This window comes from Miscanthus floridulus, chromosome 16 (genome assembly GCF_019320115.1).
Source record: "Miscanthus floridulus cultivar M001 chromosome 16, ASM1932011v1, whole genome shotgun sequence".
Classification (NCBI taxonomy): Eukaryota; Viridiplantae; Streptophyta; class Magnoliopsida; order Poales; family Poaceae; genus Miscanthus; species Miscanthus floridulus.
The window spans coordinates 115,790,249-115,813,074 of NC_089595.1; the positions used below are offsets into that span (position 1 = coordinate 115,790,249).

The 22,826-nt window shown below is 46.9% G+C and overlaps 2 protein-coding genes and 1 pseudogene across 4 annotated transcripts in view; all 3 read left to right on the forward strand.

Moving 5' to 3' along the window:
• LOC136509917 (protein CHLOROPLAST VESICULATION-like) overlaps window positions 1-22,826 on the forward strand; it is a 118,548-nt gene that overhangs the window by 60,507 nt on the left and 35,215 nt on the right. The gene's annotated exons all lie outside the window — the stretch shown is intronic.
• LOC136509907 (pentatricopeptide repeat-containing protein At1g15510, chloroplastic-like) lies at window positions 68-10,380 on the forward strand. 3 transcript variants are annotated; one of them, XM_066504497.1, is made up of 3 exons: window positions 68-3,136; window positions 3,220-3,286; window positions 9,979-10,380. In XM_066504497.1, exon 1 carries the CDS (start codon window positions 280-282, stop codon window positions 2,860-2,862), a length of 2,583 nt encoding a protein of 860 aa, XP_066360594.1. In that variant the 5' UTR covers window positions 68-279; the 3' UTR covers window positions 2,863-3,136; window positions 3,220-3,286; window positions 9,979-10,380. The 3 variants fall into 3 exon arrangements, with proteins under 3 accessions (XP_066360594.1, XP_066360595.1, XP_066360593.1); XM_066504498.1 differs by lacking the exon at window positions 9,979-10,380 and adding an exon at window positions 9,419-9,612; XM_066504496.1 differs by lacking the exon at window positions 9,979-10,380 and having other exon boundaries at window positions 3,220-7,370.
• LOC136511344 (protein SLENDER RICE1-LIKE 2-like) lies at window positions 14,679-20,605 on the forward strand (annotated as a pseudogene).

Here is a 22,826-nt window from a genome sequence, read left to right on the forward strand (position 1 = left end):
GAGCCGGGCTCCACGCTTCCGCTAAATCGGGCTGGATAAGGGCCTAAGGAAGACGGAGGCCCAGTAAGATTGATGGAGGCCCATAATAATCAGTTTAACTTGTGAACACGGAGGGCGTTCCCACCCGCGCTGGTTTATCCACTCGAGCTCGCGGAGCAAGCGGCCACCAGCTTGGCCACGCGCTCCTCCGCTCGCCGTCGCCGTCCTCCAAACCTCTCCAAAACCCCGCGGCCGCGGATCCCAGCGCCATGCGCGCCTCCTCCTCCTCCGCTTCCAGAGATGCCGCCGCTGCCCACTAAGCCCGCACTCAATCCAGTCCTCCTCCCACTCGCCTCCCTTGCCTTGCCGCGCGCCCTCCCGCCGATCCGCCTCCACGCAGAGAAGCGCCTACGCCGTCTCAGCTCGGCCGCCGTCTCGGAGGCGGCGTCCACCTCCTCCTATGCGGACCCGAGCGCGGAGCTGCGAGCGCTCTGCTTCCATGGCCAGCTCGCGCAGGCGCTCTGGCTCCTCGAGTCCTCGGCGGAGCCGCCCGACGAGGACGCCTACGTCGCTCTGTTCCGCCTCTGCGAGTGGCGCCGCGCGGTGGAACCGGGTCTGCGCGCGTGCGCGCACGCGGACGACCGGCACGCGTGGTTCGGGCTCCGCCTCGGGAACGCCATGCTCAGTATGCTCGTCAGGTTCGGGGAGACGTGGCACGCGTGGAGGGTGTTTGCCAAGATGCCCGAGCGGGACGTCTTCTCTTGGAACGTCATGGTGGGCGGGTACGGGAAGGCCGGGTTGCTGGAAGAGGCGCTGGACCTGTACCACAGGATGATGTGGGCAGGTGTGAGGCCGGACGTGTACACGTTCCCCTGCGTGCTGCGGACCTGTGGGGGCGTTCCAGACTGGAGGATGGGAAGGGAGGTGCATGCGCATGTTCTTCGGTTTGGGTTTGGGGAGGAGGTCGATGTCCTGAATGCACTCATGACCATGTACTCCAAGTGTGGGGACGTTGTGGCAGCACGCAAGGTGTTTGACAATATGGCCGTGATGGACTGTATCTCATGGAATGCCATGATTGCTGGGCATTTTGAGAATGGTGAGTGCAATGCGGGGTTGGAGTTGTTTCTTACCATGCTGCAGGATGAGGTTCAGCCTAACCTCATGACAATAACTAGTGTGACTGTTGCATCGGGCTTGTTATCTGACATAACTTTTGCAAAGGAAATGCATGGGCTTGCAGTGAAGAGGGGTTTTGCCACTGATGTTGCATTCTGTAACTCTTTGATTCAGATGTATGCGAGTCTCGGTATGATGGGGCAAGCAAGAACAGTGTTCTCAAGAATGGATGCTAGAGATGCCATGTCATGGACAGCTATGATATCTGGGTATGAGAAAAATGGTTTCCCAGATAAAGCTCTTGAAGTGTATGCACTTATGGAAGTGAACAATGTAAGTCCTGATGATATTACTATTGCAAGTGCCCTTGCTGCTTGTGCTTGCTTGGGGAGTTTGGATGTCGGCATCAAGTTGCATGAGCTTGCTGAGAGCAAGGGATTCATGAGCAATGTCGTAGTTACAAACGCACTCCTTGAAATGTTTGCAAAGTCCAAGCGTATTGATAAGGCTATTGAAGTTTTTAAGTGCATGCCTGAGAAGGACGTAATATCATGGAGTTCAATGATCTCAGGATTTTGCTTCAACCATAGGAACTTTGAGGCCCTTTACTATTTCAGGCATATGCTGGCAGATGTAAAGCCTAATTCTGTCACTTTTATTGCTGCTCTTGCTGCTTGTGCTGCTACTAGGGCTTTGAGGAGTGGTAAGGAGATCCATGCACATGTTTTAAGGTGTGGTATTGCATATGAAGGTTATTTGCCCAATGCCCTTATCGACTTGTATGTAAAATGTGGCCAGACAGGCTATGCTTGGGCACAGTTCTGTGCACATGGTGCAAAGGATGTTGTGTCGTGGAATATCATGATTGCAGGTTTTGTTGTTCATGGTCATGGGGATACTACTTTATCGTTCTTCAACCAAATGGTGAAAATAGGAGAATGCCCAGATGAAGTTACGTTTGTTACCCTGCTATGCGCGTGTAGTAGGGGTGGAATGGTCAGCGAAGGTTGGGAGCTTTTTCACAGCATGACTGAGAAATACTCTGTTGTTCCAAATCTCAAGCACTATGCATGCATGGTGGATCTTCTAAGTCGTGTTGGGCAACTGACAGAAGCGTATAACTTCATAAATGAAATGCCTATCACACCAGATGCTGCTGTTTGGGGAGCCTTGCTAAATGGATGCCGGATACACCGGCATGTTGAACTTGGGGAGCTTGCTGCAAAATATGTCCTTGAATTGGAGCCTAATGATGCTGGATATCATGTTCTTTTGTGTGATCTGTATGCTGATGCTGGTATATGGGATAAATTGGCTAGGGTGAGGAAAACCATGCGGGAGAAAGGACTGGATCATGATTCTGGATGTAGCTGGGTTGAGGTTAAAGGAGTGGTCCATGCATTTCTTACGGATGATGAATCACATCCACAGATCAGAGAAATAAATACTGTTCTAGAAGGAATATATGAGCGGATGAAAGCATCTGGATGTGCTGTTGAATCTCATTCTCCAGAAGATAAAGTATTGAAGGATGACATCTTCTGTGGTCACAGCGAAAGACTTGCTGTTGCTTTTGGTTTGATCAATACCACACCTGGCACCTCAATTTCTGTCACCAAAAACCAGTACACATGTCAGAGTTGTCACAGGATATTGAAGATGATTTCTAACATAGTACGAAGAGATATAATTGTTAGGGACAGTAAGCAACTCCACCATTTTAAGGATGGAAGTTGTTCGTGTAGAGATGTAGATTTGGGGTGAAGTTCTTGCAGAGGGGAGGCAAGCTTAGTTATGTTGCATATACCCTTGTGCAGTTGTGCTATTATTCATCTTGTACATGCTAATCGCTAGCAAGTAGCAGGGCAGCCTGGATATAGCTACATGAGCAGCAGCAACACTGCTTGGATCAGCGCAGCGGAACTCATATTTTGAGTTCTGTATAGCAGTTTTGTGCAGAGATACTCAACCTGTTACATGGCAATATCGAAAATTATACTCAAGTAATGGGACTTAAGGTTCTCACATATCATGGAAGGTAATTTATTGCTTCTTCTCTTTCCCTGGTTTAGTTGATAAAATCCCTGTTGTTTTTGTAACACTTATTTTCTTTACTTGCAGTCTCCTTAAGAATTGATTCTTGGAGCTGGTCTTTGCTTCCAACAACTTGCTAAAAAGAAATAATCAGGTAAGCTTGGGCTATAGAGGATAATCTAGTCGGTGTATAATGTTGTGTTGAATGGGCTTTATGTAGTCTTAATACTATTTGTAGTGCCCATCAACTGTAGTCTAGGGAACATAGAGCTGCAATTTTGGCAGTCATTTATTCATATTGAATACGCCAAGCTTCAAAGTATATACATTGGAATTGCATTGTGTCCCTTGGTGTAATTTGAAAAACACAAAGCTGATAAAGCAGCTACAACTAAAAGGAAAATTAGGAACATAGATTTATGCTTGGACCATGCAGTAAAATAATTCAAGATCAAGAGTTTGTGTGATATATAGAAAACTTGGAAATGGCTCCTTCTCACCCTCATTTGGGGATTATCAGCAAGTTTCCGATCACTTGGGCAACTGATATATGCTGCATTTTGCAGCATAGTCTCCTACCAGTGTGGTGACCTAGCTGAAAATCTGCAGCACAACTTTATGCTTATCTTAAATGTTCCTACCAGTGTGATCTGGCTTCCTCAACTCAGACATGTCTATCTTAAGTGTAATGTTTAATCATGTAATTTAGTCGCTTTTTATTCACGAGTGCCACTTATAAATGGATTAATAGTGTCCTTGCTTTAGTTTTTATTAGGAAAGGACTCATTAGGAATGCTTGTATTAGGAAAGGATCCATCAGGATCATGTATATTAGGATAGTGATTAACCATAGCCTAGTTGCCTTGTATTGTATTGTTGACTGTGGCTATATATAACCAGCACCCCCCCACATTGGGTGTGTGGTGTGATTCCTATACTTCTCTACATGGTATCACGAGTCCGGGCCTAGGTCCACTCGCTCACCCCCTCCTCCCGCTGCTGCGCCACCACCCAGGTTGTGCCCTCCTCTCCCACCCCCGGCGCTGGTCCTCCTTGCCACGCCGCCACCATGACATCTGCTCCTCTCTCCAGTGACTCATCTACTGCACTCACCTCTGACTCCACCTCCTCGGCCTCGGCATCGGCAGTCTTTTCCATTCCCCCCTATGCCACCATCTCCGTCTAGTCCCATGTGCCGATCACCCTCGAGTTGAAGCGCCCTAACTTCACTCGTTGGTCGTCCTTCTTCCTCTCCCTCTGCGGCAAGTTCGGCCTTCTCCTGCACGTCGATGGCACGCTGGAGGTGCGCCCTACTGATGCGGCCTGGGCTGCCGCCGACTCCTGTGTCCGCAACTGTCTCCTCAGCACCGTCGCGGACGACGTCCTCGATCCCGCCGAGGCCCTAGATCAGACCGCCCGTCAGCTGTGGACGGCGATCTCCTTCATCTACCAGGCGAACAAGGCCTCTCGCGCCGTCTTCCTGAGTCACGAATTCCATTCGATGACTCAGGGTGACCTCTCCATCGACGCCTAAGATGAAGACCACGGTCGATGCCCTACGCGACGTCGGCCACACCGTCATCGAATCGCAGCTCGTCCTCAACCTGCTGCGCAGCCTCAACCCCCGCTTTTCCAGCACCGCCGACAACATCGCGGATTCCAATCCACTGCCTAACTTCACCACCGGATGGTGTACTCCTCCCCCGCCTCCCTCACTCTGATTCCTTCATTACTGTTGGTAATGGCAGTAACATTCCTATTTCCTGTTGTGGCACTTCTACCTTGTCGGCAGCCAACACTACTTTCCAACTTAACAATGTCCTTGTTGCTCCTGCTCTAGTGCGCAATCTTTTTTCTGTCTGTCAATTCACTCGTGACAATTCATGTTCCATTGAATTTGACGCTCTGGGTTTTTCTGTCAAGGACTTGCAGACGGGACGCGTGATTCTTCGCTGCAATAGTGTCGGGGATCTCTACACCATCACCCCACGCCACCGCCCACCTACAGCCTCGCCACCTCAGCCACGCTCTGGCATCATCGTCTTGGTCATCCGGGTCCTTCCGTCCTCGCCACCCTACAAAACATGTCCGTCATCTCATGTAATAAGCAACCGCGGTCTCTATGTCATGCACGTCAACTTGGCAAACACACCCGGCTCCCATTTAGTAGTTCTACTTCTGTCACTACCTCCACCTTTCAGTTACTTCACTGTGATGTATGGACACCCCCTGTTTTGAGCACCTCGGGGTTCAAATATTATCTTGTGCTGCTTGATGATTTTTCTCATTTTTGTTGGACTTTTCTGTTACGCTACAAATCTGAGGTTCATCGCCATCTTGTTGAGTTCATCGCTTTTGCTCGTACGCAGTTCAGCGTCACCCCAAAAGCGTTTCAAGCTGATAACGGCACCGAGTTCCTCAACCGGGTCACTACTGATCTCCTCTCCAGCCACGGCATCAGCTTGCGCCTCTCCTGCCCTTACACTTCCCAACAAAATGGCAAAGCCGAACACATACTTCGTACCATCAACAACACCATCTGCACCTTGCTGCTCCACGCCTCCACGCCACCACCATACCGGGCTGAAGCCCTGGCAGCTGCCACATATCTGCTCAACCGGCGCCCCATGTTTTAAAGGCGGCTAGGCGTCCAGGCGAGTGCTTGGTACGCCTGGACGCCTAGGCGACAAGACGCCACTGTTTCCCAAGGCGAGCTGGGTACGCCTGGACGCCTAGGTGTCGCCTTTAAAACCATGCCGGCGCCCCTCTGCCTCAGTACAACATGCCATCCCCTACCAACTCCTTCACCAGCAGCTCTCGGATTACTCCTCCCTTCGTGTGTTCGGTTGCCTCTGCTACCCAAATCTCAGTGCCACGACATCCCACAAACTCTCCCCTCGCTCCACCCCGTGCGTGTTCCTCGGCTACCCTTCTTCCCACAAAGGGTACCGCCGCCTGGACATGGCCACTCGGCGTGTCATAGTGTCACGTCACGTTGTGTTCGACGAGACTGTGTTTCCCTTTGCTGCTGCTTCGTCGGCGGCCTCCGTGCCGTCATCACTTGACTTCTTGATGCAGGGACTTTCTCACAAGCGGATACTCCGCCTGCTGGTGTTGAGCGCCCGCCTACGCCCGCGCCTCCTCCCAAGGCTGTCCTGTTGGATTACCAGGACCCGGCGATCATCTACGCCGGCCTGGTGCAGCTTCCCGGCGGGTCCCCAGCCCTGATACACCCTGCTCCGTGTCCGGGCGGGACTGGTCGCTTTGGCTTCACCTATCAGTGGTGTCCATGACCCTCGTTCGCGGTGCCCCCGGCGCCCCCTGAGGCGCCCACGGCGTCGCCCCACAGCGCCCACGGCGCCCCCTGCGGCGTTCCCGGCACCTCCTGCTGCACCACCACCACCTTCGTGCCCGGTGACACGGCTGTAGACCGGCAGCTGGCGTCCGGTCGACCGCTATGGCTTCTCCACCACGACGGCCTCCCCGATTCTGGCCAACTATCGCAGCGCCCTTGCCAACCCCAACTGGCGGGCTGCGATGTCGGCGGAATACGATGCTCTCCTCGCCAACGGCACCTAGCGCCTCGTACCTCGGCCCCCCGGCGCCAATATTGTCACCGACAAGTGGCTGTTCAAACACAAGTTTCACTCCGACGGTACTCTGGCTCGGCACAAGGCGCGTTGGGTCGTCCGCGGCTTCTCCCAGTAGGCTGGTGTTGACTACGACGAGACCTTAAGCCCGGTTGTCAAACCGGCGACGATCCGCACCGTCCTCAGCATCGCCGCCTCGCGTTCCTGGCCCATTCATCAGTTGGACGTGAAGAACGCCTTCTTTCATGGGCATCTCAAGGAGATGGTCTACTGCCAGTAGCCATCTGGCTTCGTCGACCCGACCACCCCTGACTACGTCTGCTTGCTGCATAAGTCCCTGTACGGACTCAAGCAGGCGCCCCGAGCTTGGAACCAACGGTTTGCCAGCTACATCCGCACCATCGGCTTCGCTGCGTCCACAAGTCAGACGCCTCCCTCTTTGTGTACAAAGAGGGCGCCCGCATCGCCTACTTGCTCCTCTACGTCGACGACATCCTGCTCCTCTACGTCGACGACATCATCCTCGCGGCGTCATCCCCTGAGCTACTTCAACACGTCATGGCCCACCTCCACTCGGAGTTCGCCATGACGGATCTCGGTGACCTCCACCACTTCCTCGGGATCGCTGTGACACGAGATCGCTCCAGTCTATTCCTGTCCCAGCGCCAGTACGTCGTCGACCTCCTCCAGCGGGCTGGCATGTCCGAGTGCCACCCCACTGCTGGCCGATGCACGGACCAAGCTGTCCGCCACTGACGGTGCCCCGGTGGCTGACCCCTCCGAGTACCGGAGCCTCGCCGGCGCTCTTCAGTACCTCACACTGACGTGGCCCGACTTGGCCTTTGCTGTTCAGCAGGTCTGCTTGTTCATGCATGACCCGCGTGAGCCGCATATGGCGTTGATCAAGTGTATCCTACGCTATGTCAAGGGTACGCTCTCCGCCGGCCTCCACCTGGGCACCGGGCCCGTCGACCAGATCACCGCCTGCTCCGATGCTGACTGGGCAGGCTGCCCGGACACCCGCCGCTCCACCTCCGACTTCTGCATCTTGCTCGGCGACAATCTGGTGTCTTGGTCATCCAAACGCCAGACCATGGTCTCCCACTCCAGGGTTGAGGCTGAATACTGGGCTGTTGCACATGTCGTCGCCGAATGCTGCTGGGTGCGGCAACTTCTTCAGGAACTTCACATCTCGGTTCCCTTGGCTACAATGGTCTACTGCGACAATGTTAGCGCCATCTACATGACTGCTAATCCTGTTCACCACCGTCGCACCAAGCATATTGAGATTGACATCCACTTCGTTCGCGAGAAGGTGGCCCTGGGGCAGATTCGCGTCCTCCACGTTCCTTCGGCTCACCAGTTCGCGGATATCATGACCAAGGGTCTTCCTGTGCAGCTGTTCCAAGACTTTCAGTCCAGTCTCTGCGTCCGTGATCCTCCTACTGCTTCGACTGCGGGCAGGTATTAGGAAAGGACTCATTAGGAATGCTTGTATTGGGAAAGGATCCATCAGGATCATGTATATTAGGATAGTGATTAACCATAGCCTAGTTGCCTTGTATTGTATTGTTGACTCTGGCTATATATAACCAGCACCCCCCCCCCACATTGGGTGTGTGGTGTGATTCCTATACTTCTCTACAGTTTTGAGGGTTTCAAGATTTGGAAGATTTTGCGTGCTTGTTCTGAAACAGTATCTTGTTCAGTCTAAACCTATCTTGCTAACTCATTTTATGAAATATTCATTGAGAGCACTTGCTCAGCTGACAAATTTATTGAAGGCAGCATTTGATGCCACAGAACACAGATGTCCATTTAATTTCATCTGTCTTATTATGTGCAAGTGCTTAGGTTAGCACAGGCCTTCAGCCTTCCTATCACCTTCTCAAGATTTGTCGCTGTCTGACAGTAAGTCAATAACTACCATTTTATCAAATGAGGAAAGACAATTGGCTCCCTGTTGAGCTAACCCAGTCCTTGAAGTTTGGCAAAATTCATATCAGTTGTCTAAATTTACTTATGTAGGCTGCTATCTGTTGCACTGTTGCAGTCCTTTATCAGCCTAGAAAAACCGATATGTATTTAATCCAGTCTCATATTAAGCATGTCTAATCAGTTTAGTTATATTTTTTTCTTGTGTCCTTTGTAATTACGTTACAGATATATATTGTTATTAGTGGATTATTGCATGGACAAAACCTTTATTTGATTACACCATGCATATTGCAATGAGGTCGAGTAGCTCCCTTGTCTGTATCTTTCTGATTACCCATGTTTCGTTTGTTTTATCATCATACTGCCTTTGATTATTAATAATTTTTAACACCTACAACATACATCCCTCTGCGGAGATAATTATTAATTATTTTCCATTTCCCCTTCCGCTTCCTAGATCTCCATTCCCTTTTTTAATTATGAGCACTCTTGGAACAAATATTTTGTGTTCCTGGAACAAATCTTTTAAGTTTTAACACATGATGAAACGTGCTTCCCCTTTACTCTGCCCTGAATCTTATAATAGGCCTAAGTTACAGACCTGTCGGACCTATTGTGCTGGAAAAGCTTCTCAAAGGGAGAGGGTAGCTGGTAGGATCCTTGTTCTCCACCTGGGGTGGAAGGAAAGAATCCTAGTTCATGTTTATCAGTGTCGATGAATTGCTGATAGCTCTGTCTTTAATGTCACATGAAACAAGAACCAAGTCAGGTGGTTCGGGCAAACACCGCATAGCTACTCCAACTCAAGGTTTGATCAAAATGCTGGAACAAAGAGGAGTCCCCACACCCGGCAGTGTTAGAACATGTAATTCTGGCGAGCATTTTGTGGTGAGCCTGGCATGGGGCATTCTGGTCTTCTGCCCGCAGTGGGGGCTAGTTTTGTGCATCTCATCTTCTGTTGGTTCAGTTCAGAATTCAGATATTGGGGGGGGGGGGGGGGGGGGGGGGGGGGGGGGGGGGGCGGAGAGCCAGCCTATCAAGTATTCAAGTCAAGTGTGGTGCAAGCTGACTTTCTGGAGGGGCCGGATCCAGGTTGACGGCCTCTGCACATTAGTCTGGCTTGGTGAATCTGGACAGTCATGTCGCCCCTCCCAGTCCCAGGTGATGGCAACTTGGCAAGGTACAGCGATGATGATGTTCGATGTTGACCAAGCCTATGCGACCAGCTAAGCACTGCTCACAGTGCTACTGAAGCAGTTGAGCTGTATCACTCCTGAGCCCTGACAACCCTGGCGTTCTGCCTCTTGTTTCCATGCAGATTGCCTAGGGTCTGCAGGAAAACAGGACTATTGGAGTTTCGAGTCCTCATTCAAGCTTTCCTCATTGACTCTGCCCAAAGCTCCAAAGGATGTGTTGTGTTACTGTGCGACATGTGTTAGTTTTTTTTTCTTGGAGGATGTAATTGCGATTTGTGGTGTGCTCTTTTTCTTATGGTCTTTCATGCTCCCGCTACTGCTAAAGAAAATGAAGCCTTTCCTTCCTCATGTGTCACAGTCACAGAAAGTGAAAGGACGGGTCCATTCTTTTGTTCTTGTGGCAATTTTTCTCTCAGAATATGTATTGAGAGTTGAACTTGTAAATGAGGATGCGGTCATACACTCATGCTGTGGATGTTTATGCTGTTGCATACTGTTTTTATATGCTCTAATGCAATCAATCATCATCACTCCAGTAAATGATCTGCACTCTAGGAGGGTTTTATGTTGCAGTAGCTTATATGATATGTTGCCGCAGTCGATTGTTGATGTTGCATGTTTTATGAGAACTCTGTCTAGACTCTAGAGTGGATTTTGTGAGTAGATAATTCTTGATGTTGCACGGCTGATTTGGAGATGTTTCATGGTTGAGTTCGTGGTGTTGCGACAATACATGAATCTTTGATATTGCACCAAGGTACATTTGAGATGTTTCATCAGATTATGTTTTGGATGTTGCATGTTGTTTTTCATAATGTTGGTTAATTTTTTGTGCTGTTGCAATAGGCAATTTGTGGTGTTGCACACGATAATTCCACATGTTTCAAGTACCATTTTCCCTACTCTAGTGGTCATGTATGGCTTCTCCATGTCACATAGCTGATCGGCACACCTGTCCTGCTAGAACGGGAGCTCACGCTCTAGCGAGTGCGGCAGCGGCGTTGGCTATTGCATCAAGGAATGGAAGTAGGTAACTCGCAACATGAGAAGAGATAGCGCAGGAAGTGAGTTGGGAGTGTTGGGATAGCCAATCACATGCTGCCATGGAAGCGTCTGATGGAAACGCCGTCCAGACATCTGAGTTCTAGCATTACCATATGGAAAAAGCTATGGATAACCGTGTGTTTTACTGGGACGAACACATGGTTTTGGATGGTGCAATCTTACCTTGTGAATGGTGATTCTTCATTAGGCTGAGGTTAAGTTGGATTTTCACCAGATGATACGCTGAGGTTACATAGTCCTTTGCCTAATCATAAGATGCAACACAGTGAGCTAGCCACATGTTAATAAGTAAAGCTTGGCTTCACCTTGTGATCGCGAGGTCACGAAGTCCTCCACCAGATCATACATTCACTAGTTAAGTCTCTAAATAGCATCACCGGACGATCCGCCAGGGGTCAACCCTATCATCCGGTGCATGCTTCGGTGTGAGTTTTCAACATGTTTCAAGTCTGATCTCAACCAATTCAACATTTTTTGAGATCCTTGACTTTAAATGAGACCACTTACTACCATCAAATCAACCAAGAGTTAGCCACTTCACGCATCTTAATGCTCTCCCTTTGACTCTCTCAAGTTGAATGCATTGGACCCGCCTTTGGTAGTATGACTAAAGAAAAATAAAGACATTACACACTACTTAGTGAATGTTCCATGATCACAACCTACATTCGATAGTGTCCTTAGTCTTCGCATTCATTGCACCTTACTTAATTAGACACCTAAGTCTTGGGGCCAAATCACTTGTGACTAACTCAATTGCAATACACCCTGCAAAACACATGTTAGTCACATGTGCTTGTGTTCATCAATCACCAAAACCCTATTATCTCCACAATAGGGTCTAGATACGTTCAATCTACCCTTTTTTGTGATTGATGAACACAGGTATCCAGACAAATAAGGATATGAAACTAAAACTCCAAACTCACAACAATGGAAAAGGATATAAGTGAGTTATAAATGTGCTTGGTAACTTGCCACTTGTTTCACTTATGATTTGTAAGAAACCCCCTGAAACAAGTGTTAGTGACAAGCAATATAAATAAGGAGAAGAGGCAATACTTGCCATACAAAGAACCAATGTTAGCTTAAACTTTAAACAAACACACAAGAGTACCCCCAAATAGTCGTGCTAACTAGGGCTGGATATCGAGCCAGCTCGGCTCGGCTCGGTCCAGCTCGACTCGGCTAGTTAATACTACGAGCTAGAGGAGCAGCTCGGCTCGGCTCGTTACCGAGCTCGAGCTGGCTTGTTTAGCTCGCGAGCTACTAAAAAAATAGGACACATATGTTTATAATGTTTATGCTACATTAATTCTCGAAGGTGACGTCCACCATTATGCAACTATACATGATTAATACATATTAGGTTCATCAAAAGTATCAACCATGCAACATAGCTGGTCCATCCATGATCATACAGTTTCAGCATACTAACTAGTTATTTGCCACCACAAACTTAGGAAAGTCCACAGATTCAATGTCAACATCATCATCTTCTCCTTAGAAAACAATCCATAAAATCAACATTTAAGTACCACAGCAATTATAAAATTAAAATTCATATGAAACATCTGAAAATAAGGATTACATACCAATAGAATAGGTGTACACTTTTATGTCAACATCATCATCTTCTGGATTCATGGTCGTAGGCTGATAGGCCTCAGTTTGTTTTAGCTCGTAAGTAGCTCACGAGCTGACTCGTTAAAATAGCGAGCTAGACTTTCAACTCAACTCGTGAAAAAGTTAAAACGAGCCGAGTCAAGTCGAGCTGAGCAGACCACCAGTCGAGCGAGTTGGTGAGCCACGAGTATTTTATCGAGCCCCAGTGCAAACCGTTGAAAATAAAATATAGAAGAATCAAAGGGGTAATCTCACGGGCACCAACCATGCTAGCCAGCCACTTACCCAACGTGCAATAATGGGTATCCAATGCTCTACCTCAGCACCACCACTAGGTCCCACTCCACCTCTATGGTCGACGTCAACCAACCACACTGGTTGTGGCGCTATACAAAGATACATAAGGCCTGATTACCTAACACATGATTCAGAGTCCAATCACTTACTTTCTAAATCATGCTAATGTCACTCAAGTTGATTTATCAGTCTCGCTTAATACATAACTAAAGTCTAAAGGCCCGTTTGGAACACATAATTGAAAAACACAAGAATTGTAGCAGTGGCGGAGGAAGAAATAAAATTAAGGTGTAGCGAACTCGATAACAATGGCTCTGTTCGGTAGGACTTATTGCTACTGCGACTGATTTGTAGGGCTGATTTGTTGAGAGAGAAAAACACTATTGCATAGCTGAAAAATATGACTGATTCTGGCTTCTAAGGTCAAGCGAACAAAGCCAATAACGTCCTAGTGAGCTATTTTTCCGGGCAAGGTGAGCGGTGGCCGGTGGATTGGGGCGGCACGAATTGCACCTCTAGGAATCCATTTGCGCGGGACGACGTCAGTTCGGCACCGCGAGCGCTTGACAGTTCGTAGGATACAACGTCAGTGCAAGGCTGCAAGCCTTGCTTCAAATTGGGGCTAATTATGCAGACTGCAGGCAAAGTAGACAGGCTGGCTAAGCGCTAAGCATGCAGACCAAATAATGTTGATAAACCTAATATCTATCCTCTTGTTTCTCTAACTGCCAATCGATATCTGCATGCTAATTCGTTTGCGTGAATGCCGGACATGAACGAGCGGCTGGCCACCAGCGATTCCAAAGGGCTATCCGCGCCGGAATTGGGCCATACCTCGCCATATCGGAAGCTCCGCCTCTGATCGTAGGAAAGAGATAAGAATAGAGTGTGAATACAACGGATTAGAAAAATACACGAAAGAAACTCAGTGAGTTGTTTGGAACCATGGGCGGACCCGGCCTGATTTCAGGTAGTCCAAGGACTACCCTAGCCAAAATTATTATTACTAGTTAGATTTAAAAAGTCCAAATTAGAAGTCTAATGTTCTTAAGATATTAGTCCCACGATTATATCTCCTCTTGACTGGTGCTCGATTATGTTTGGTATCCGCTAAGTTTATATTATATCTTAGATTATATACTATATTGATTGTGAAATATTTTTGCTGGGCATACCCTAGATTCAAATCTTGGGTCCGCCACTGTTTGGAACACATGAATTTTAATCATAGGAATTTGGAAACTAAATGATAAGGAAAAGAAAATATTAAATGCACCTAACCTCACGTGAACAAGAATCTACTTTGCGCAGGCTGCTGCTTCTCTCCATTGGTCACGCGCTTTGCCTTGGACTTCGCAATAGGAAGAGAAACCAAGAGATCAGAGTGGATTTTCTGATTCTTGTGTTTTGAGAAAGGAAGCGAACATTTCCTGAGAAAAGGGAAGTTGTAATCCTCCGTTCCAAACGGACAGTGACGTTAGCAAAACACAGGAATGCTATTCCTTTGAAATTCCTATGAGAAAACTGCAATCCAAACGGGCCTAATTGTTAAACTTTATACAACTATGTATGCGTGACTCAAGCTCTAACCATAAATATTTTCTATTTTTCAACCAAAATCCTCAACAACCAAGCCACCCACCATCAATCGAGATTCACAAGAGCGCCAGTCATGCTAGCCTGTGACTCATACAACTAACAATGGTTATCCTGCATTCCACCTCAGCACTAGCACTAGGTGCCAATCCACCTGTAGCCACGACATCACTGCTCGGCTTCGTCCGCTCCTCTAAGAACACCGGCCAACTAGTAGCTAACCACCAGGCGGCCAAGCATGGACGCTCACACCACTCACATTGTTGCAAGCAAGAACACTTCACTTTCGTTCACCTCCGACGAGCTCATGGGTCGCATCCCCTTTGCTTGGCTACCCATGGACCCCTTCACTGCCACAGCGCTCACTGGTACCCTCCCACCCTCATTCCCTACCGCATCTGCCAACGGTGCCATGTCCTACCTAGATCATGCGTTGTATGCATCCCTCGTGCCGCCAATAAGGCAGACGGCGGCCCCGACATCGGCTGAGGCAGCGAGGCAGCGCAAGGAGGAGGAGGAGGAGGAGGATGCGTCCATCCGCCTGGTGCACCTCCTTGTCACTTGCACCGGTGCCATCGAGGCGGGCGACTACTCGGTCGCACAAGGCAACTTGTCCGAGGCACGTAAGATCCTCGAGGCAATCACAACTTCAACTGGGATCGGCCGTGTCGGGAAACACTTCGTCGACGCGCTCGCGCAACGCCTCTTCCCGGCATACCCGCACGTGGCACCACCTTCTCCGCCTCCTGCTACACCGAACGAGCTGCACAACAATTTTTATGATGCAGGTCCCTACCTAAAGTTTGCCTACTCCACTACCAACCATGCAATCCTCAAAGCGTTCAAGGGATACAACCATACTACTATAAACGTGAATTTTCCTGACGGTGCATTTACCATCAGAGAAAACGAAAATACCATCAGAAAAACACAAAACTAATTTTCCTGATGGTGAACCGCCAGAGAATAACCGTCAGGGCTAGCTCGACAGGGAAATACGCTAGGGAATAACCGTCAGGGCTAGCTCGACAAGGAAATAAAAAATGTCTGACGGCGCACTGTCAGGGAAATTTGTTTTTATTTCCCTGTGTGTACTGTACTGACAGGCAAATTAGAAACCGTCTAATGAATGGTGTTTAGTTTTGTTGGTGCGAACCGACGAATAAATCATACGCCACCGACAGAAAAATTATTTGACCTGACAGTACTTCAACCGACAGGATAATAAGATAATTATTCTGTCAGTTTCTAACCGTCAAAAAATTATTTTCCCTGTCGATGTCCCATTTTTCCCTGTCGACTTGTAACAGCCAAGAAAATATTTTCCCTATCGGTGTTAAACCGCAAGGAAATTACAACCCATGGGAAAATGATAAATTACCATTTTCTATACAGTTCAAAATTTAATACATTTGCACATAATCATATATATCAGCAGCCCAACATGAATTCAATACACAATTATATATATAAACATATATTAGTAGTCTAACATGAATCCAATACATACAAAGATATCCTAGTGTTTGTATTAACATATCGAAATACACAAGACGTCAAACATTTAGCACCCATCTACCCAAAGCAACTTCTCCAAATATTTGGCATCAACATAACAAACTCTTGCACAACTACGAAAGCACCGGTGACAACCTTGCCTTTGTCTGGTCATCAAGAAATCTGCCAAGACAGTAGGGAATTTCAGTGCCAACTACAAGAAAGGTACATATATTGTCTAGTCAGAACCAGAAACACTCTGAACCAGAAATCATCAAATGAGATCAAGTGTAAACAGCCAGTTGTGCACATCACAGGTAACATCTAGTTCCATACCTTGCTCCCAGTTGTGCACATCACAAGTGAAATTTGCACCAGCAGAACATGCCACCATTTCAACTGCCAACACATGGCACAATTAAAAGATAATAGAGGCACATTACAGCAAAACAAACTGACAAAATAAAGGACTGCAAAGTGCCAATTTGCTAGAAAAAAACTGTTACTCTAAGCCGAATCTATGATAGTAATTCCATCAGGAAATCAAGTCTGCGCACCATCATGAGAAAGATGAACATCTAGATACACACATGCATCATCTAAAGATGATTCTCCTAGAAGTACATGATCCCATAAATGAATATTTCATTCATTGTGATTTTTAAGTCCAGCCATATGAACTTTTACCACCTTATTATAGTGCCACTAGTATTTACTAAACATTTCAGTCCAGAAGTGATTGACATTCGTTTAAAGTCTCATGTGCTAGCAGCCGACGTCCTGAAAGGTTCAAGATTTCACATATTATATAAGGTTTGCGATATAGATTTGTGACAGCTCAAACAGAAAATATAGATCAACCCAACAAAAAATAAACATTCTAACTCACAACCCGCTACAGCTAGCAGACATATATCACTACACACAGTAGCTTCTCATGGAGCAAACTGCAGACCCATTTCTTACTACTGACTTAGATGGACATGCTCTAAAATAATCCAGAGAGTATGGCCTCACCCGGTAAACAATACAAGGCGCAAAAAAACATGTTGAACCATCATCCGTCGATGTACACTAACCATCATAGAAATTTAAATTATATATGCCTACAAAAAATATCGCAGACAAGATGCCAGACTGAACTTCAGCACCATCATTCTTGAAACAATACACATGGGTGCAGAAGCATGACTACTGAACTACTTCCTAGCTTTGTAGGTGGAAAAAATACTAGAGAAGCTAGATGGCTATTACAGAACCAAGACTGAACTACGACCTATCTTTGCAAGTTGTCATAAAACATAGTTTTGCAATTCAGTTAACCAAATCGACTTGGTTATAATTCCTGGCTGATCAAAACATGGTTTAAAATGTTTGTTATTTGGTAAAAAAATTAGGTATTAATCAAATACTCACCTAGGATAGTACAACTTTTTCAACTTATATTGCTCTGGATCCGTCACATACTAGATCCATCAAAATTAGGTATTAATCAAATACTCCTCTCTAGTCCGGTCACAGGCTAGCACTAGATCCGTGCCTCTGGAAAATCCAAGCTACTTTGCTCCGATATTCAAATCGAGATACTAGATCCACTCCGATCCCTATAAATAAACATCGTTGGGCATGAGAAGGGAGAGGCAGCACGGCGCACCTTTTGCTTGTGCTTCTTGCGGCCGACGCGAGAGGGCGCTGCCGGTGGCTCCTGCTTGCGGCCGATGCAGGAGGGGCGTCGGGGCCGATGCAGGCTTCACTGCTCCCAGATCTCCCGAGAGGGGGCGACCAGGTTGGCGTGGAGGGCATCGGTGGCCACGGCAGAGGGCGGGGGTCGCGATGCATTGGACGTCGGGGGCCGCGACGGAAGACAGGGTCCCGACGCGGAGGACGGTAGTGATGGAGGACAGAGCCCATCTCCTTGGCGGCTACGACGACGGCGCGGGCGGGGGCACGGGGGCCGCGCGCGCAAGTCGGGCCTGTGCTCGAGAGATAGAGAGAGTTGTGTTCGGTTGAGGGAGGGAGGAGATAGAGAGAGTCGTGGCCGGATGCGGCACGCGTCAGGCGAGGGTGAGGGGCCGCATCCCGCGGTCGATCCGCGCTCTGGAGAGAGGTGCGGCTGAGTGAGGGAGAAGGAAACGAGGGAGAGGGATGGAGGGGTATCAATTATATAGTCTAGGGTTTCTAAGTGGACCGGTTTGGGCCGGTGGGCAGAGGGAGAGGGATGCGTGGCCCAGGCCCAGGACGCTGGGCCTTAAATATTTAACAAGTTTTATTTCCTATTTATCTAAGTTTAATTTATACACTATTTGATTAGACACTCTTGTGAAGTAAATATTCTAATCCAAATATATTTATGTATCCAAAATACATTTTTTTAAAAATAGAGTATATATATGTCCTTTTTTAGAACTTTCAAAAATTTTGAAACCGATTTACTATTTTCTATAACTTAAATGAATAGCTGCACGCTTTTGGAAAGTTAAACTATATCAATGTCCAAAAATTATAAAAAATATATGTAAGAAGACTTGTTCCGTTTGAGCTCACATTCTAAAAATCAATGAAAAATTAAGTGTTTTGTCGAACATTACTCAAACTACTATTTGGGTTACTCCAACGAAAAAAATTAATAATATCATAAAGTGGTCTAAAAATTCTAAGAATTGGTATGGAGGCATAATGTAGGTGTATAACTTGCCATAAAAATTTGAAATCATTTTAATAAAGTGGTACTATACATGTTCACAAATGGACATATATCTCACGTAGTTTCAAATAATTATGTGAGAGATGTACCATTTGTGAGCAATGTATGGCACCTCTTTTTTTATAAACACCTGAAATTTTTATTGGAACATTGTACACCAAAAACATATTGCCATGCAATTCTGTAGGATTTTCTAACGTTTCAAATTATTACAATTATTTTATGTTCATTTGGAAATAGGAGGACGAATTATTCATAGCAAAACAAATGATTTTTTTCATCCATCTCTGATATGGCCTAGAGTGAAACATATCATCATAAATATAAATTTTATAAAGTTGTTGAATCTTATTGGAGTCACCCACTATTCAGTTTGGAATTACTTTCGATAAGCGCATAAATTCAATTAGACTATAGAAAATAGAAAATCGGTTCCAAATTTTTTGAAACTTCTACACAATAGTATGTATGTAGCCTATTTTTATGTACAAAGATGTTTGGAGTATGAAAGACATTTTATAAAGGTTGTTTCACAAGGTGCTTTCTCTATATACATGATTGGAAAACAAACATATGCAAAAGAACCAAGAAATAATAATTGGTATCCAAACAAATGTTGCTAATTAGTAGATCATGATTTTAGACGGAACTAGGAAAAAGAAACACATCATTTGGAGTTAGTACAAGGGAGAAAGATTAGTTACAAAATTTCACTACAGATTAAAAAGAGAAATCCTTCTGCTCATGTTCTCGAGTTTCTAGTATTTTCCTGTGTGTTTTCCCAGAAACCGTCAAGATAATTCTATTTACCCTAATGGTTTATGTAATAACCGTAAAAAAAATATACGAAACCGTCAGGGAATTAGAAATTTCCCTGACGGTTACGTGCACTCACAGGTTAATTAAGAATTTCCCTGGCGGTTATTGAATTTCCCTATGTGTTTTTCAGAAACCGTCAAGGTAATACCAATTTTCCTATGTGCTTTCCATAAACCGTCAAGGTAATTCTATTTACCTGACGGTTTATGCAATAACCGTCAAAAAAAAATCGAAACCGTTCCCGTAGTGTACACATCATCGACTTTGCCCTGATCAAGGTCTCCAGTGGCCGACACTCATGAGGGCGGGCCACCAAAGCTCCGGATCACAGGCATTGGCCCGGACCCAATAGGTGGCTGTGACGAGCTCCATGAGCTGGGAATTCGCCTCGCCAAGTATGCGCGCTCGGTGGGTATCAACTTCACCTTCCAGGGAGTCTGCACCGACCAACTTGATAGGTTGTGCGATTGGATGCACCTCAAGGGGAGGCGGTGGCCCTAAACTCCATCATGCAGCTCCATCGCCTTCTCGTTGACCCAGATGCTGACCCAGTGGTGCCCGCACCGATAGATGTCCTCCTCAACTTGGTCATCAAGCTAAACCCTGTGATCTTCACGGTGGTTGAGCAAGAGGCAGATCACAGCAGGCCAACACTGCTGGAGAGGTTCACTAATGCCCTGTTCCACTACGCGACCATTTTTGACTCCTTGGAGGCCATGCGCCATCGCACCAGTGGTGGAAGCACCACCAACTCGCTCACGGAGGTGTACCTTTGGGATGAGATCTTCGACATTGTCTGTGGCGAGGGCAGTGTATGAGCTGTTGGGTCGCTGGAGGGAGAGGCTCACCCGTGCTGGGCTAACTCAGGTGTGGTTTGGCCCCAACGAGGTCGACTTGCTCAGAGACCAACTGATCCATGTGACGTCCTTATCTGGCTCTGGGTTCAACATCCTAGTGTGTGACGGCAGCCTCGCGCTGGCGTGGCACAATCGCCTGTTGTATGTGGCGACGGCTTGGTGTGTGACAGGAGGCAATGCTGTCAGTTTCATGGTTGGCAACGTCCATGTAAGGGTATGAATGATAGTAGCAGCAAGGACAACCGCAACGGGCACCATGGAGTAGCAGGAGGAATAACCCTGTTGTAAGCTAGTGATAACGAGAGGGCGATTAGTCAAATAATAAAATGTTAATAATATCATGGTGATCTAGTTTTGTTTGAGTGAACCTACGATGAAGAATTATTCAATCTGAATAATGTAATCATGAGTCTCAAAAGGAGAATTTTTGTTTGTTGCCAATTCAATGATATTTTGAAATGTTTGCCCTGACCTTTATTATAAAAGATACTAATGTTTTTCAATGCAGTATTGGTGATCCTTGATGTGATGCCCTAATATCGTCATCAACTAGCACCAGTATTTTTACATACGAACACAGGTCTAACCCATATTCTCAACCTATTTGTAGTGCAATCACATCCTGTAGGGTAGTGTTTCAATTGAAACCATGAGCAAAAACTCCAATGGCATGTAGTAGCAAGCTAAGTAGCAACCATACTGAAGAAAAGAACTTCAAAACAACAAAGACATATTACAGGTAAAGCTTCTTGTGTGCAACTTAAGAGACCCAATTAACTCCAAGTGCTATGATGAATCCAAGTCCTTCGTGGTCCCAATGAGATGAAACAATATTCCTTTTCTTGCACAAAGGCCCCAATGCACTAGCTGGCACGGGTCATTAACAGGTTGGATTGTTACAGCTATGCATGCCTTGCTGTGGCTCTACTAATAAATATTTGATTTTTTCAACAAAATCCCCAACAAACGTGCCAGCTATGAAAATTAAAATACAGAAGAACTAAGGGAGATGTAGTCTCAGGGGCATCAGTTGTGCCAGCCAGTCACTCACCTAACATGCAATGACAGGTATCTGACGCTAGCTCCACCTCAGCATCACCACTAGCCCACTTCCACCTGTGCAATGTGGTTTGTTGCAACTGGAAGCGATCAATCCACCTCACCAGTAGTTGCACTATAGAAAGATATATTGACCATAATTAACTAACACATGAACCGGAGTCCAATTGCTAGCTATCTACATATGTGCATGTGTCACTCGAGCCGTAGTAATAAATGTAGTAATAAATATCTCTCTTGCTTAATACATGAACATGTGCGAACACAAGGTTGATATGCGTTCTTGTGGTGTGGATTTGTGATTAGTGATTGTCAACATGTTTTGCGTCTTGGTTTGAGTTTGTGAACTAACCATGGCGTGAGTTGGGTTGTGCAACATGTCTCTTGGCTTGTGGTGCGCAGGTGTGGAGCTCGGATGTGGTGGTCGACGGCGAGGTGAAGGTCAAGTAGGAACGTGCCGTGCCAATGGACCAGGAGCGGTGAAGGACGGACGTGAGCTTGGACCAAGGGACCAGGAGGCCAGGTGACCAGTCGCAGTGGCTGACATCTGGGGACATCGACAAGCGCAAGTGTACATAGGACTGACCGTGTTGATCGAGTCAAGACGACGGACGTGCAAGTCGAGCGGAGGCTCTGGATGACTTGGCGGTCGGGCGATCGACGATGGAGGTGACACGCGTCGAGTGGTGGGGGATGTGTATGGAGTACGCTACTCACGGCGGTTTGGTGGTGAAATTGCAATCAAGCGCTAATTGTGGGTTTTGATGATGATGACCGCGCAATTAGAGAACTAATAAGATTTATCGAGATGACAAGCAGGAAATCTATGTTCGAGGATGTTCTACGAAAAGGAGGAGCCCCCAATTACAAATGTTGAAGGCTTCAAACTCAAAGGAGGATTAAATTATTTTATATTTTAAATTTGAGTATAGGAAAAGCCGTACTATAACGGGGGATACAATACTTAAGCTAATATGTGCTACCAAGTGCTCAATGTATCACGTACATCCTCAGTTTCATAGCCAAGGTAGCTAGCATTTCACTCTTACCCTTGCTGTCTTGCCCGGTACGGCACTGCCGCACCTAGAGAGAGGCACTGCCATGACTTAAGTGACCGTTGGGGACAGGAGGGTATTTATACCTTTCTCCTTCCTCCCCAACGTCTCTACTACTCTCTCCAACCGTTCAGTTCATGAGAAAACAGAAAGGTGCACATCTCTCTCCTCCATTGGTGACCTTGAGCTCCCAAGCTTCTCCATTGATTTCCCCATCAATCCTTGAGAGGAAAAAGTGCCAAACTCGATTAGAGAGCAGATCCACTGATTCCCAAACTCTAAAGAGCACTTGGTTCACGTTTTGGCCGGCGGTTGTGTTTGTTACTCTTGGAGCTTGGCTCCTAGCCGGCTAAAGCGTCGCCCGTGGAGCTCGCCAACTTGTGTGGTAGCCCCGG

Bases quoted from the DNA above. Each gene is read 5' to 3' on its own strand.
- LOC136509907 (XM_066504497.1), top strand. From the start codon at position 280: ATGCCGCCGCTGCCCACTAAGCCCGCACTCAATCCAGTCCTCCTCCCA.